Source organism: Tinamus guttatus, unplaced genomic scaffold (assembly GCF_059628265.1).
Source record: "Tinamus guttatus ecotype Peru unplaced genomic scaffold, ASM5962826v1 Tinamus_guttatus_pri_ptg000941l, whole genome shotgun sequence".
Classification (NCBI taxonomy): Eukaryota; Metazoa; Chordata; class Aves; order Tinamiformes; family Tinamidae; genus Tinamus; species Tinamus guttatus.
This window is the reverse complement of record NW_028289475.1, coordinates 57532-73844: the sequence shown is the minus strand read 5'-3', so window position 1 is coordinate 73844 and position 16313 is coordinate 57532. Positions and strand designations below refer to the sequence as shown.

The 16313-nt window shown below is 40.5% G+C and overlaps 1 protein-coding gene across 1 annotated transcript in view; it reads left to right on the top strand.

The window, feature by feature from the left end:
* The first annotated feature begins 2435 nt into the window (after window positions 1-2435).
* LOC104574380 (centrosomal protein of 192 kDa) overlaps window positions 2436-16313 on the top strand; it is a 59652-nt gene continuing 45774 nt past the window's right edge. Inside the window, exons 1-12 of the mRNA XM_088538161.1 lie at window positions 2436-2602; window positions 3414-3539; window positions 4791-4945; window positions 5387-5433; window positions 6909-7041; window positions 9595-9749; window positions 12473-12595; window positions 12900-13239; window positions 13676-13816; window positions 14582-14646; window positions 14728-14919; window positions 15535-15658. Coding sequence (XP_088394287.1) covers window positions 2436-2602; window positions 3414-3539; window positions 4791-4945; window positions 5387-5433; window positions 6909-7041; window positions 9595-9749; window positions 12473-12595; window positions 12900-13239; window positions 13676-13816; window positions 14582-14646; window positions 14728-14919; window positions 15535-15658 — 1768 coding nt within the window. The remainder of the gene's footprint in view (window positions 2603-3413; window positions 3540-4790; window positions 4946-5386; window positions 5434-6908; window positions 7042-9594; window positions 9750-12472; window positions 12596-12899; window positions 13240-13675; window positions 13817-14581; window positions 14647-14727; window positions 14920-15534; window positions 15659-16313) is intronic.

Sequence of the window (16313 nt, the reverse complement as noted above, 5' to 3'; positions counted from 1 at the left end):
CGTATATTGTATTTTTGAGGAATTTAGCTTTGGTTTCCTAAAGAGCAAGAGAGGTACTGCGGCACTGTGGAGCACTTGCTGGCAGCGCACAGCTTGCAGGGATAGGGCTGTGAAAAACAATGTCTGCAGAAGCAATTTTTTTTTTTTTAATCAAGAAGTTAGTTCATATTTTATGGAACCATGCCACCTTTTGTATGGTAAATGACAACAGTGATGTTATATAATTTGTGAAGAGTTAGGTTTTTCAGAATTTATCTTATCTCTTTTCCTTACTGTGGTTCTAACTCTTACCAGGGAGAAAAAGAAAAATAGAGTTCTTCCTAAGAAGCCATGTTTTTTTTATTGCGGTTTCCCTGCGTTGAAGGTTTGTACAAGACCCTATAGTTTGTCAGATGTGCCTCAACTACTGCAATATAACAAAAAATGGTGTAAAATATTTTGAAAGAGAAGTCTTTATATATACCTATCCTTTATAAGTAAGGGAAAGTTTTCTAGGGGAAAATTTTCTGCTGTTTTTTTTTTTCTGCTGTTCTGACAGAGCCCAGAATAACCACTTGCAGTAACTGCCAAATCGTGCCAATTGTTTGTAGCTTCTACTGTATTTGTTTCTACTTAATTTGGTGTGTTACATTATTTTCCTTTATGCTGAACATGTATTCTTAGATATCCTAATTCCAGTCACACTTTTTACTAATGGATGCTGTTACATGCTCAGTGTAAATGAGTCATATTTCCAATGGAGTGGCCAAGTGCTTTGATTTTAACAGCTGAGCTTTATTTTATATATTTCTAGTATTTGTGTGCCTGCTAGTTGCTTTATCTGTTTTCTTCCCTGCCTGTGTTGATGTTTCTCCAAAGTAGGAATTTTGTAAATGTCCTTGACTGTCCCGCTCAACTTTCAAACTCGGCCGCAATCTCTTTATGACTCGCTTCCAGGAGCCTGGCTTATGAACCGCTAGGAGGGATGAACGATAAGGTTACTGCAGGGTTTAGGGAGGATTACAGCCTGTACACACAGTGTTTTAAATTTATCCAGCAATTAATAAAACTGTTGTCCTGCTCGTTGCTCTTCTGCAAGATGTCCTTTGCCCTCTGTATTACTGATCCCCTTGGAGCCCCCTCAGCTTGAACTTCCAACGCTGTTTCTCCCCCATCAGTTCCAGTGGTAGGGAGTTTTTGTTTGGTTGTTTTTGTTTTGTTTTGTTTTGTTTTTCTTGAATTTGATGCAACTTTAAGTGATAATCAGTGCCCCCTGGTTTCTCATCCTAAGAATTGACGCTTCAAAATTGAAATAAAATGATGAATGTAGTATATATAAACTAGATGTTGTCCAGGCTCTTGTAAATAGTGACTCCTAGCAACAGCAGGTCAGGTACTACGACGACTCTAACCATATAAATAAATATGACTCAAGTTTTTCCCATTGTCTTTGGCTGTCCCTGGGCGCGAACGAGCCGTTAAACGGCAGCGCGGGGGCTCTCTTAAGACCCATTTTGCTTTCCCGTCTTATGGGCCTGTCACGGAACTATCTAAAATAACCCCCAAGGCGCCGCTTTCCGCAGGGGCAGGAGGAGGAGCAGCAGGAGGAGGATCCGCCTTCCCCCGCGCCACCGCCCCGTCCCCACACGGCGGCGGCGGCCGCCGGCCCTAACGGGCGGCCCCGGCCCCGCCCCGCCCCGCCCGCGCCGCGGGGCGGGTTGAACACGCGGGCGTGAGGGCGGGGCCTGGGCCGCTCGTCCAATCCGCTGCCAACTCCCAAACTTTTTCCCTCTCCGGGGCTGCCCTGGTGGCCAATCGGCAGCCCCCGCTCACTCTACCCTCACGCGCCATTGGCTGCGGCGCGGGCGGGAGGAAGAAGCGCGGGCGCGGGGAAGTTCGTTGCGGAGAGCGCGGCGGCGGCGCGGGGGCGGCCGTTGCAGTTTTGGCGGTTGGGCCGTTGCTGCTCGGTGGAGGCGGCGCTCGCGGCTCCCGCTTCCCGTTCCTCTCAGGCGAGTCGCGGCGGAACGCGGTCCCCCAGGCCCCTCCCTCCGTCCCCGAGCGGGGCCCGCGGGCGCCCCCGGGGCTCTCCCGCGCGCAGACCCGTGGCCGCCCGCGCGGCGCCGCGGCGGGAAGCGCCCGCGAGCCCTTCCCGGCGCCCAGGTGCTCCGCGGCGCTGGCCCCGGCCAGGCTCCTGCGGCGCAAGCAGCTTTGCGGGCTAAATATAGGCCGAGCCCGCGCCGGCGCCGCGCTTCGGCCGCTGCCCGTTTTAGAAAGTGCGCGCGGCGCCCGAGCGGCCGCGGGGGGCTGGGGAGAGCTTTGAACCGCCGCGCAGGTGAAGCGGGCGGTTGCCTCGACAGCCCGGAGCTCTGCGGTTAGGGCGCAGGATAGACTCCCTCCTCGCGCTCTCGTTTTCAGATGGGACTGCGCTAGGGCTGGTGCCGCCGGCGGCCGGGGCGATGGAGGACTTCAGGAACATCGCCGATGAGAGCCTGCCCAGCCTCCTGGGCGCCTCCCTGAGCAGCGGCGCCAGCCTCGCTCTGGAGAACGTCACCATCGCCTCAAACCCCGGCCTGCCTGTGGCAGCTTCCACCCTGGCCAAGAGTAAAGCGGGCTGTGACAACAGGTGAGGCTGTCAGTTAAAACGGCTCAGTAAAGTAAAGCATTGAACTGTAAGAAGAGGCAATAGACTTTTAAAGCGTCTAACCTTTGGGCAGCTTTTTTATTTTTTTTTTGACAACTTACTTGGTAGATGATAAAGCTGCCCAGTAATCAGTAGCATGAGATGATTATATTAACAGTAAAAATTCTTGGTTAAATTCGTGCTTGTCATACTTCAAGTTTAATCAGCTACCCCTTTAAAGGGTATTTCACTCTAAATTGAAAAGATAATGATGAAATGTTCCTTTTAATTCTTAAGATTTTATTTTGCTAAAGATTGAGATCATTTGATGACTTATAACTGATACATTCTAGAAAATGTATTGTAAGAACAAGTGCTATATGGATATCGATTAAAATATATTATATTTTAGAATAATTTGCTCAGCAGACAGTAGAGCAAAGAGTAACAATTGGAAACTTGTGGTCACTTTTACTCCTTTCCTCTGTGATTTAGTAAGAAGAAAGATGAGACTTTTATGCTGTGCCTTTCCAGAATTGTATATTCCAAATGGGACAGAATCTTGCAATAATGACTAAAAATGAAAATGAATTATTTACTTAAGGAATTCCAGAGGTTTGAAGAAGGGTGGATATGTGTACCTGTAAATACAGATGCGTGTTTTTCTTTTTTTTTTTTTTAAAGTCTAAAAAATATTCAGATAATGGAATATATGGGAGAGCTGCATCTATCAAGAGTATTTTTGTCAAGTCTTTGAAGAACAGGAGAGATGTTACACAGCTGTGTGACATGTGTTTCCTCACGGCCCTTGTAGGTTCTCCGATGTGCAGGCATCTTACTTGGAAGAAGGTCGATGTTCCCTGGCATCAGGATCTCCTCACAGCATTCAGTCTGATCCGGGTCCGGAAGGGAGATTTGCCCTCAGCTTTCGGGATGACATGTAAGTGATGCTATCTCATCCTCCTAAAAAGAAGCTAAAACTAATTCTTGTTCTAAAATACTTCAGAAAGTAGCTGTAAGAGCCAACTTCTGGATTTTGTGTCTTGCAATATATATAATGCCATATCTGGCATTCTGGCTTATATAAATCTATCTTATATTTACTTAGTTTACATTAATTTTAGATTAAGCTGATGTTTCTCATTCATGTTATACATGCAAATAATGGTTTTGTTTGTATATATTTAAACTTTTAAAAACTTGTTTCAATTAAGTATCATGCTGTTTCCATGCAGAAAGGAACGTACGTTTTCACTAAGTTTAACTTCCTTGTAATCTCACTGTTTGCTCTTTCTTAGGAAATAACTAGTTTGTTGTTATGTAGGAACCAAATGAAGCAACTTACAGCATTATTGGGGTGTAGTAAATGTTGGAAGCTGTCACACAGATTATTCTAAACAAGGTCAAGTCTGTTCCTATTGTGATAGAAGCAGCAATATGATTTATCTTAACTGATAAAAATGAGCTATGAGCAAAATGTCTCAAAGAATTCAAGATTGAGTCAACTTTTTGCCTGTAGTCAAGGAAAAATATGAAAAAAAAAAAAAAGGGAATAAGGTCATTTTAAGTTTTTTGTCTCTATAAAGAATACTATATGAAAATTAAAAATATTAAAGGTCAGCGTGGAACACTACTCTGTGTGGAAATTTCAACATCTTACATAGTTAATCTGGCTGTATGGAAGTCTTACAAACCCAGAAGTGAGATTTCTTTTCCTGCAGGATTATACCAATCGATATTTAACACAACTGTACAATTTAAATAATCCTTGAGAACAGGACTTAAGGTTCTGATTTAATGCTGTGAAAGTCATGGTGGAGTTTTGGGCTGACGATCATCTTGTGTAGTTTATTTCTCAACTGAATCATGAAACACATCCAGTATAAAGCCCTCATACTCACAGCCCCCATGAATGATAGGGTTATCAGAGTTACCTTGAGCCAGTGTTTCTGTGGAACACTCCAGGTGGTAAAACTGCAGCCTTTTCAATCTTGATACTTTATTATATAAGAGAAACTATCACATGATGATTCTGGAGAATCTGTGTTGATCTGTTTCAGCAGACCTTCTAGAGACAAAGGCATTAAAATTAGAGAATACATCTTTATTTTTCATATTGAAAGATGTTATGTACCAATGTTGATTTTATATCTTACTGAGCAATTTTTCATTGAAATAAATTTCTTTCTAGGGAAATTGTTACACGGATCAAAGAACCTCAGCTGACTTGTGCTAGTCTGAAAGAGTCCCGCTCGGTGTGCGGAGAGGACGAGAGGAATGTCATGGAGCATTCAAGTAACAGCCACGATACCTTGGTTGAGTTACTACCCCTTGAACGATTAGAAGGTACTAAATTTTGAAATTCATGTGCTTATTCTCAGTGTAATTTGCTTCTTATGCTTTAATGTCCGCTCTTGATCCTTTCAGTGCTTTGTGCATAGTCTAAGAGAGGTATTCAACCCCTTCTCTTTCAGTCTACAAGATTATCTTTCATCAGAAGAACTGTTGACTAAATAGGAGCAACGTTTATTCTTATTACTATGTGTGCAGCTGCAGCAATCTGGTGTTCTTTGCTTTCTTTTCATTGCCTTGTAAAAGTTAAAGCAGCGATAGTCAAATCTGTGGGTGTTTCGATTTGGTTTTAACAGCACTAGTTCTGAGAAATTCTTGCCTTTTTAATAACCTCCAAGTATTCTTGAAGTCTGTCTGCTTTTCTTTTATTGGATAACTATCATTTAATAGCGTAACATAATAAAATATTGATTACACTACATTCTTTTGTTCCAGATTTGTCAACTGGAATATGTTTTCTTCCAGGCAGTAAGGATAGCAAGGTAAAACTCTTCTAAATACAGGAAAGATTTTCATAATAGTCTTATATTAGAAATAACTCCTGAGAGAAGGAGGGAGGAAACTTAATGAATACCTGACATAGCACAATTAAGAGTTAAGTTGGTAGCAGTGTTAGCATGTTGAGTGTGTTTTGCCTCTGTCTCTCTACCTCCTTTTTCCAGTCACTTAATGTAGTTATCACCACAGGAGCCTGACTCCTCCTGACCTTTTCCTGTTGTGAAAGTTGTTGATTACTACCTCTCATTTGCTGCTGTTTCATTCACTGTCTGTATAAGGGCCTTACTGCCTGTTTTGGTAGTAGTTTGCTTTGAGGAAGACCCTTTGCTGAGGAACCTTACTAAGTATTTTTGGAAATGGAAAATAACAACCTGTTTTTACTTGCCCCTCTGCTTGTGAATTGCTTTGAAGAATAGCAGATTAGGGAAGACTCATTCAGTAGCCTCAACTTAAGAACTGCACCACATATAGTAATCCAGCCTTCCTGCTGCTTCTTGATTTGTGGTGTGTGTGTGTGTCTATAACTAGCAAGTGACTCCATCACCTATGGACAGGTAGGACTGTGCTTCAGCTGCAGGCATCCACCTTGCTAGACAAGGTGGCAATGATTGGCATAGAGATAAAAGGCACCCGGGCACCAGAGATGTACTTTATGGAATGCAGCCAGAAGCAGTCTGCGTGTGTGCTTATTAAAGTGTCAGCTGGTATTTACTAAACAGGCTTAAATATTGTTCAAAATTCTTCATCTAAGGAATGCGATGGATAAGTAGCGCTTGAATGCTGACAGGCTGCCATTTGAACACCCTAATTTAAGTTCCTAGAAAATATTTGCTCCTTTCTGAACTTCTGCTTCTGATACCTGTTAAATATGATATATTTATTACAAAAGAACCCAAAACTAAAACCAAAGCAGACACTGCATCATGCTGTTTTTAAACATGTTTGTATATTAAAAAATAATAATTACAGTTAGGTAAATGAAGTTAAAATGCTACTTCAGAAGCAATTCAATATATTATTTGAAGAAAATATAACAATTGGTTAATTTGGATGTACAGTTTCTACAAAACTATGAAATTCTATTGATGGTTTTTCTAGTTTGTACCTTAAGATGGGATTGCAGCTTAATAAATGGAGAGGTTCATGTATTCAAGTGTAAATTCTTAATGGAACAGTTCAGTGTTTTACTTCTGAAATCCTAACAAGTTTCAATGACAACAATGTCATTCAATTCCATTTTCTTCTAGCTCTTCTTTAATCTCTGTTCTTCTTGCATGTATCCATTTCAGAAGCTAGATTGAAAACTGTCCAATTCCTCTAGAATAATGTTGCTAGGATAATACAAAAAGGAGAATTTCGGAATGTGTGTGTTTTTTTTTTTTTTAAACCTCATCAACTATTTATTAAAAAAAAAAAAGGATTTATACAATAAGTTGAAACATATGAATGTTTTCTACAGATTGGTACATTTGAACCTTGTGAAAAACTGATAGAAGGTGAAATCTTAAGTGAGCATCTCACCGCTAGCCTTTCAAGTTTTTTAGAGAATGAGAAACTCTCATCTTTTGCGAGCTTAGGAGGAGACTCTACTGGTAAGTATATTTCTAAGCCCATATCTGCCTATGGGTATTTGAGTCTAGAATTCTAATAGTTTTACTGCCTATTTGAGAAGAAGAGTATTGTTTTAATTAAGTATTTTTATAGAATTAAACTTAATCAAAAGCCTGTACTAGAAGAGTATTAGAAGAGTCCCACTGGTGTCCTAGAAAGAAGAGGATCCAAGAAAGCTGGTTGATATGTAAGGACCACCTCCTCCAAACTCAAGAGTAGTCCATCACAATGAGAAAGAAGTTGAAAGGGAACAGGAGCATGAACAAGTGCCTGTGCATGTGCCTGTGTGCAAGAACAAGTGTTTTGTGACAAAACTCTAAGAAGAAAGTCTACAAAAGGTAGAAGCAGGGGCAGGCAATCTTGGGAAAAATGTAGGGATGATGTTTCAGTGTTCAAGGACAGGGCTAAGAAGGCCAAGATCAATCAGGAGTTTCATCTGGTAAGGGATGTCAAGGACAAGAAGAAGGGTTTCTGTAAGTACATCAGTAACAAAAGGAGGACTAGGAGAAATGTCAGCCTGCTACTGAATGTGGCTGGTTCTGTGGTGACAAGGGGTATTGGAAAGGCAGCGAGACTTTGTCACCTCAGTCTTTACTGGTATCAGTCCTCAGGAATCCCAGGCCCTGGAGACCAGAGAGAGTCTGGAAAAAGAAAGACTTCCTATTGGTGGAGGAGGATCATGTTAATAATCACTTAAGCAAACCTGACATATGCAAGTGTATGGGCTCTGATGAGATACACTCATGAGTGCTGTGGAAACCGGCTGATGTCACTGCAAGGTCATGCTCAATAATCTTTGAAAGAGGTTCCTGAGTACAGGAAGAAAGCCAGGGTTGCTCCGGTCTACACACAGGACGAGTAAGACCAAGGGAACTAGAGGACCTTCAGTTTCACCTCAGTCCAGGAAAGGTGATGGGGCAGCTAACCCTGGGTGTAGTTTTTCAAGCATATGAAGGCCACAGTGATCAGGAGTGATCTGCAAGGATCCATCAGGTGGAAATCATGCTTAGCCAACCTGATAGCCTTCTACGATGGAAAGACTGGCTGATAGAGGAGGGTAGAGCTGTGCTTGTTGTCTGCCTTGTGCCAGTGGGGCTTTCGACCCTCTCCCATGATGACCTTCCAGGCGAGCCCATGAAGTATGGGAGAGATGGACAGCCATTGAGCTGAACTCAAAGCTGCATTGTGATCATGTGATGCACAGTCTAGCTAGGATCGATAGTGGATCCAATTTTGTTGAATTTAACTCATCTGTGACCTGGGATAGGGAGGGGATAGAGTGCTCCCTCGGTGACTTTGCTGATGATATGAAACAGAAAGGAGCGACTGATACACCAGAAGGCTGTGCAGTTAGTTAGTACTGTTCAGGTAATTAACTAATCCTTCCTTCTAGCACTTTTAAAAGCACTCTGTGGGTGTTTGTTTTAAAAAGACTAATACTTACAGAGTGAAAAGAGGTTACTGCAATCCCTCTCTCCTCCAGTATCATACATGAAAATGGAGCGTTAATTTGTGTTTTTCATCTACTGACTGTCAAATATAGCAGGTCCAGATCACTTTGCTGTAATGTCAGAGTTGCTGGCCATCTGTAGTTTCTAATTGACTTAAATCTCATTTCACTGAAAGACTGAACCTCTTATTTCTGTAAATCAGCCTCTAGTTTTGCAGGACACAAGAGAAAAGTAGAAATGAAAAAATAATGGTTACTTACATATACTTGCTGTACATTCTTGACTTCCCTGATAGAAGGAAATACTGAGAAAATAGTGAATGATATTTTATTGGTAGAAGAATTGACATACACAGTCCAAAGTCAGAATTGTTGAAGAATCAACTCTTCTGTTGCCAGCAACTGGGAATAAATGGTTCTTAAAGTGTGTGGAAAACAATCTGACTGTGAACTTATAAATACAGGGCCTGTTTGAATGTACTGCTTCTCATATAAAAAAGAATACAAGCAGCCCTGTTTTTTAAAATTGAAAGAGTTTTTTAAAAAAAAGTTAGTTTCATCTTGAAATGTGTTTTACAGTGGTTATAAGAATGTTTTTAAGCATGTCCTAAAAAGCTGACTGATGTTTTGTTTTAAAACAACCCAAAACCCAAACTCCTTCCCTGAATAAAAAAGAAATAAGTACATGAAGTATTGGTAAATTTTTCACTTACTAAATGGCAATAGTGCTGACCTTCATAATAACATATAAGATTTTTGTGTCATTGAAACAAAACTGTGCTAAAATCACTTTCAGTGTTGTTTCAGAGATGGTACTATATTTTACTGTATGTAGATGATTTGCTGGCTGGAATGTGGTGGAACATGGATGCTGGCAGCAGTTAAGATGCTGCCATCTTATCTTGCTGCATGCCACTAGTACATGTTTCCGTGCCCAGTTATTCGGAGGGAAAATAAAATCACTCTGCTCTGACTATGTGAGCGTGTTATGAGAATCAATACATTAAAAACAGTGGAATTGCTGTGACGGGGACATTATAAATTATGGGTGGAGAATGATTTTTTTTTTTTCTTCTTTCAATAGATGATGATATAGATGATGAAGAGTTCTTTGACAGCCAGCTAGAAGCCTATTTTGAGCAGCTGGTACCACCAGAAATGGCAAGAGGAGACACCAGCATGCAGGAACTGACCAAATGCTGCACAGCACTGAAGCTTTCTGAAAATGACTTAATTCAAGTAGGTGTCAAGTGAAGTCCAAAGCTCTGTGTGCCGAATGGCTCTTCAGCGTGCGGGTGTATTGAGCATCCTTGGCTAGGGCGATGGCTTCCTTTTTTGACATGCTCTGTTGGAGCACAAATCCTCTACAGCAACAGCAAAGGATTTTTTTTTTTAATAGCAGATAATGCTTGAAAATAGATTCAAAGCAGTTCAATTAGGATTTTGACTTCTTTTCCTCTATCAGGTTTTCCCTGGGGGTGGGGAGGAGGAGAAGGGGGGGGGGAAACCAACCAACCAAAAAAAACCATTTTTTTTTCCTCTCCATTATCTTCCTTGTAGTGCAGACCTAGCAGCTGATATGTCTGTTTGTCACAGACATTCCTGCTGTTTATGGAACAAGAAGTGGGGGAGTTGGTTAAGTAGCTGTCTCTCCCAAGAGGCTTTAGTCTGGGAGGTTTCCAGCCAAGCTGAGGAGTGTTGCGTTATATTGCCAGCTTTATTCAGGTCTGTGAGTTTGCAATCCCCACTACCCTTGCTCCTCACACTCCCCTTTCTCCTGTAGGTAGCCTTTTATAGCCTTCTCCTTTCTACTGCTAAGCAGCTGTGGTGAAGGATTCTGTGTAGGTCAGTTCTCTTGCTTTATCCTTCAGTGAGGGGAAAAAATAAAAATAAAATAAAACCAAGCACCTAAACCATTAAGATTTTGTCTCATCTTTGGGATTATGTAGGCTGTTTCTTAGAGGAAAACCTGTAAAAACTAATGTAGTGTCAGGAGTAATTCCTGAAGATGGACTTTGTGCTGGGTGTTTTAAGACTGCGTTGCATAGTTCATATTACAAAAAACTATGCTTTTAGATTAAAAAAAAACCCACCTCTAAGCTGTGGGATAGACTACAATAAACAAAAGGATTTATGTCCTGAGCAGCATGTTAATTGAGTGTATGTTAGAATATTGATGGGTAATACTGAATTGTTAGCCTGCTCTTTCAGAGCAATACTGAAGGAGGGTATAGATCAGCACTTGCTGTAGTTAAGAGTTTAAGTGGGATCTTTCTTCTAATATTGCTCCCTCTCTCAAGTCTCCAGTGGTTATTCTCACTGTGAAAGTGGGTGAGATGTTGTAGAGAAGCACAGCAATCCTTTCAGGTCCCCTGAAAAGAGAAAAGGTACATATATATTTTGTGGCTAAGCACATACCTCTACTATTTTGACGCCTTTTTTTTTTTCCCCACTAAACAAGCTAGTCAGCTGATGGGAAACTAATTCCATCTTTTGGTCTTGCTGATAACTTGCTCATAATTTCCAGGAGTTGGGCATATTGTCTCTGGTGATAATTGCTTAGTTTGAATCATGCTTTCTGTGAGAAAACTGCTCTGTTTGCTGTTATTTAGAATTGCAGTTTCAGCTCCAGCAATGTTGAAAGGGAAGAATGGCTCTTTCTTCCAAGACAGCAATTAAACTTGTTGAAAACAGTTTGTACTCGCTTCTGACAAAGGATTCTGTTGTTCTGTTTTTTCATTTCTGCAAAATACTAGGATAACACTAACATTTGTGGATGTATTTTTTTGTTTTGTTTTAACCATAGTTAGTTTCATAAAAGCATTTTGATCACTGCTTTATCATCTTGAGTAGAAGTCTGCAAGGTTTTGTTAATTGTATAGCATCGTGGGGACTTGTTTTTGCAGAGGAATAAATGAGTCTCTTTGGATGGCAGTTGTGCATGTGAAGGGTAGTATGTGGGCTGCTAGAGCAGCATCTGGCTGCCTTCGTGACTAGAGACTAGTGACTCACTAGTCACTGAGCAGCATTTTCCTCTACTGCATATAGACTGTCTGGGATTAAAGGCCCTTCCATATACCTGGTTTCTGCATTCTTAGGTGAGACTCTGGCGTTTACATACTTGGTCAAAATGGAAAAACATTATGGATTTAAACTTGTAGACCAACTGTAGCTTGTGAAAATAGTATCATGGAATTGATTATTGCTTAAAACTGCCTGTAGCAAGTAGCAAATGCTACAATTTCGTCAAGGTATTGCCTGACGAAATCAGAGATCTCCAGCTGGCCTTGGTGTTCCCAAGCATTGGGGAGTGCTGTGTTACCATGTGCAGCAGTGGCTGCACAGGCAGTGGCTGCTGCATGAGTCTTCTGAGCATTAGCTTCTTGGGTAGGATCAGTCATTTGGTCTGAATGTAAAGAAAGCAATAGGTGACTGCTGGAGACCTATGGAGGTCTCCATGCTATGGAGAAGAGTGAGGAGGACGGAGCGTGGTACAGGGTTACTTAGGACTGGATGATGAGAAGGGATCATAGGAGGAGATGTTCTTGCTTCCCCACTCTTGTAAATGCACAGTGAGGTCAGTAAAACAGGTTCCAAAGTGGAGCTTGGCTCCTTGCCTGGCAGTGTATTCCAGGAGGTTATAGGGGCTGAGGAGTGCTATGGTGTGGAAACTGATGCCCTTGTTAAAGGGAGTGGGACAGGAAGAAGGAGAAGAGATTCCTCTATCTTGTGGATGTCCTTAGTGGGGGCAACACACTATGCACAGATTAGCATAGCCAGAAATAATTGCCCTCATCTGTGGGGCTGACAGACATAATTGCCGCTGACAGTGGCAAAAGAGCAAATTAATTTTGATAAACTTGTTACTGGAGAAGGTTTTAACATCGTAAAAATAATGGAGTCTGACTAATTCCTTTATTAAATGCATCTGTTGTAGTGGAATTTAAATCTTATTCTTTTAGGAGAACTTTCAGACTGTGGCAGGAGGAGGCGCTGGCAATGCTAGTGATGAAGACTCCCAAAAAACAGAGATAGCTGGATGTTCTGTAGAAAAAGAAATGCTGCCAAGAACAGTCCAGCAACTGGTATGGAATTATCATTTAAGTTCCTATTTATCATATCCGGAGTAAGAATATGTTAAAAGATGACAGTTCATTTGAAAACTTGTTACTGGTTGAACTAACAGCCTAAAATATATATATATATATACATATATATACACATATATATATACATATATATATACACGCACATAATACCACTTGGTTTTTAGATGAAGTTTTCAAATATAGCTATTTCACTGTTTTGTAGCTGTAATTATTAACATAAACACTTAACGAACACAAAACTTCTGACACTGTTTTTGGTCGTTCTTACTCTTTTCTTAAGAATTCCGTGCCTGGTGGAGATGTGCTAGATGCTTGCAGTGCTGCTGAGTTGAGGTTAGATTCACTCTATCTTCAGTGCATGGACAGCCATAAAGCGGATGATCTGGGCACTCTCCCAGCGCAAGAAATAAAATCATCTGAGGGCCGGGTTCCTTCTGATGCAGAAGTGCTGTGCCCGGCAGAAGGAGTTCTGGGTTACTGCACAAGTCCCGAGATTCCGCTGAGCGCACGCGCGGCTGGAGCGGATGCAGGTTCCCCTGAGTGTGACGTTGGACTTGCAGACACTTACCTGTCTCCCACTGCAGCCAGCTGTGATCTGTGCCCGCCCGCAAAAGACAGAGGTAGGATGCTGTGGAAATAGTCCAGCTATACAGCTGAGACCAGACTCTGTTGCATGAAAAAAGGGAAAAAAAATTGTTAAGCTTTGCCTTTTTTGATCTTGATTTGACAAGTTATCAAAACATATTACGCTTCTTTGTAAATAAGGAAAAAGTAGTTTGAATAAATTGACTTGCTTTTGTTAATTAGAAGAAAAAAGAGAAAAGCTAATACCTAGTGTATTGCACTAATCTGTTGCTTGTTTGAAAGTTAAATTTATTTTTAGCTTGCGGCTGCAGTAACCTGAGCTACCTTTATTTAAAAAAAAAAAAAAAAAAAAAAAAAAAAAAAGCTTGTGGATAATATTGGGCAAGTCAATTCTTTCATACCCCAGTTTAAGAGATTTTGCTATATTCACTTGATCTTAATCAACAGCACGGCATTCGATGGGTTTTTCAGGTGATACACCACACAGCATTGTTTATCAAAATGAGGAGGGCAAGTGGGTGACTGACCTTGCATATTATACCTCATTTGATGAAGAGCAAGATTTAAATCTATCTGAAGAAGATAAAATAAATGAGGAGTTCATAACTGGATGTATGTAACTTTTCCTTCTTCGCTAGATATTATCTGTAGTACAGTGTTAGGTGAACTTTCTTCCTTTTTTGCTCTTTTTTTCACAAATCAATGTTAGGTGTTGGAAAAATTGCAGTCTTTAAGTATTACAGTTTGTTTGACAGCTATTGTTGATCATTACTGTAAGACTTATTATCGCCAGAGTTGATGGAAGAGTTTTCCTTCTGTGTTTAGCACTCTTCCTGTGAAGAGTTCTTGCTTTGTTTGGAAGGGATACCAAAGTGTCACTTGTACCTATTGTATAAGTATGCTTGTGTTCTTTATTTGGATTTTAATTATTGTTATCCTTTGATTCAAGAAGAATAAATAATATAGAATGCAGAATAATAGTCATTCTGCATTGCATGGTGGCCACAATACAAGAAATGGTTGTAAATGATAAACTGTTGTGGCACTGTCTAGAATATGAAAGTGTCTGCTGAATTCTCTAGCTGATGATTACGTGAATCTCTTAAATGCCTTGATGTTTAATCTTAACCTAATGGTATTGCAGTATGTGGGGATTTATTGAGGCCTTATTGGATTCTGTCTTCTGTCAAATTGCAGGCTCTTTGAACATCTGTCTACTTACAAAGTTGTTCATTTTCCTTATGCTGTCTAAGGCTGATCTTGGTAAAAAGTATCGTGTTATTTTTCCTTCAAAGTGCAACTTAGTGATGCAAAGTAGTAATGATGGCACTTAATTACTTATGCTTTATTTTAATAACTGTCCTCTATGATATGAAGCCAAAGCAGCAGCTATGATTGCACAAGACCAGGAAGAATTTGAGAAAGCACACAGACTTGTACAGGTAATTAACTATCTCAATGTCAACAGAGTAAATCCCAAATTTCTTTGCAAGTAACAACTTCTGAAATCTCTTTATCTGCAGGCAGGGAAGGTAGACTTTCTAAATGCATCTGAACTAGCAGATTCTTCGTGGAGATCTGCCAACAGCTGCATTCCTCTGAGAGCATCGGATCTTAGTAAAGATGCTAGTTATTTACGCCTATCTCTGGGAGAGTTCTTTGGTCAGAGATCTGAAGCTCTTGGTTGTCTTGGTGGAGGCAGTGATGTGAAACGGGTATGTATCTTAATAGTAAGAAGCAAAGAAAGAAGAAAAGCACTAGCAATACTTCTGTTTTTATATTCTTTCTTTCTTTTGAGATCTGCTTTTCTAAGTTTACCTGCTAGGGGAATTCTGTATGTAAATAACAGATCTGGATTGATATTTTTCTTGTTTCCAGGTTGGAATTTTTGATGTTAAGTGACTGGCATGTATCACTGGCATCAGTGAATGGTGATCTTCACATTTTGTTCTGGGAATGTGTCATCAAGGGGAGCAAAAGTCAAGTATGAGTGTTCCTTAGGGTGTGCCTTAGTTTTGCTTTAGAGCATGGGTAGTCAGTACCTTGGTACATCCAAAGCCTGAGTGCAGAGCATGCTTCCAGATAGTGTTGATGAAAGCACGTGTACCTTATTTTGTCTGCCTAACTGGTGTATATACATGGTTTATGTGAAGCGTATGTATTTGGATTAGGCATTTGCCAGGCTGGGAGGCTTAAATTATTTCCCAGACATGTGAGATCAAAATATCAATCAGGGAGGTGCTATGGCTAAATTTGTTTTTTAAGCCCCCTATTTGTTAATTCTGTATTCTGGGGTAACTTTTTTTTTTCTTTGTCTTTTCTTTTAATAGCCATCTTTTGGTTATCACATTACATCCCCAAAGAAAAGGGAACCTGTTGCTCTGTTTAGACAGTCTGATGCGTCAGGAGATTATGCTGACCAAGAGAGTTCACAATTATTTGAAGTGTTTCCAGGTAATAACAAAACAGAAGAAACCTCCTAGATTAGTGGTTACATGCAAGTAGCTCTTAACTAACGCTGTAACTAGTGAAGACCACATTAAGAGTAATCTTGTACACTCTTTAACTTTCGTTCAGCATCTCCATTTTCTGGAGTTAATTCCCCTGAATTTTTCTCCCCTCCCCCCTCCCTCTTTTTGGAAAAAAAGGCGTCAGCGTTTCCAGGTACCAGTAGATTACAGAATGTATTGTAATACTTACAAGCTGTTTAGAGTTTTCCTGTTGGAAATGCCATGAAAATACCTTGCAGAAAAGGTTACTCATATCTAGAAATAGTAGAAATCATCTGAAATAGTAAGGAAAATAATTAGTGTTAGTATACTTAAATTTAGACAATAGTCTAGACTCCTGGCAGAAAATTTCTAGGAGTTTCTTGAATTTATGATCTGTGTTCAGTTAAGTGATGGCTACAGTTGCTACTTTGAACAGTAGCCAAGTACCCTAAAATGTTGTGAAGTTCTCTTGATCTGCAAAATGCTGGAGAAAATAAGCATTTAGGTCACTTTTTGATAGAAGTGCTAATACCTGTCATCTGTTTTAGTTATTTATTTTCCTTCAATAGTGCTGCTGCTAATAGATCTTTATCAGCACTATCAATATGCAGTACCTT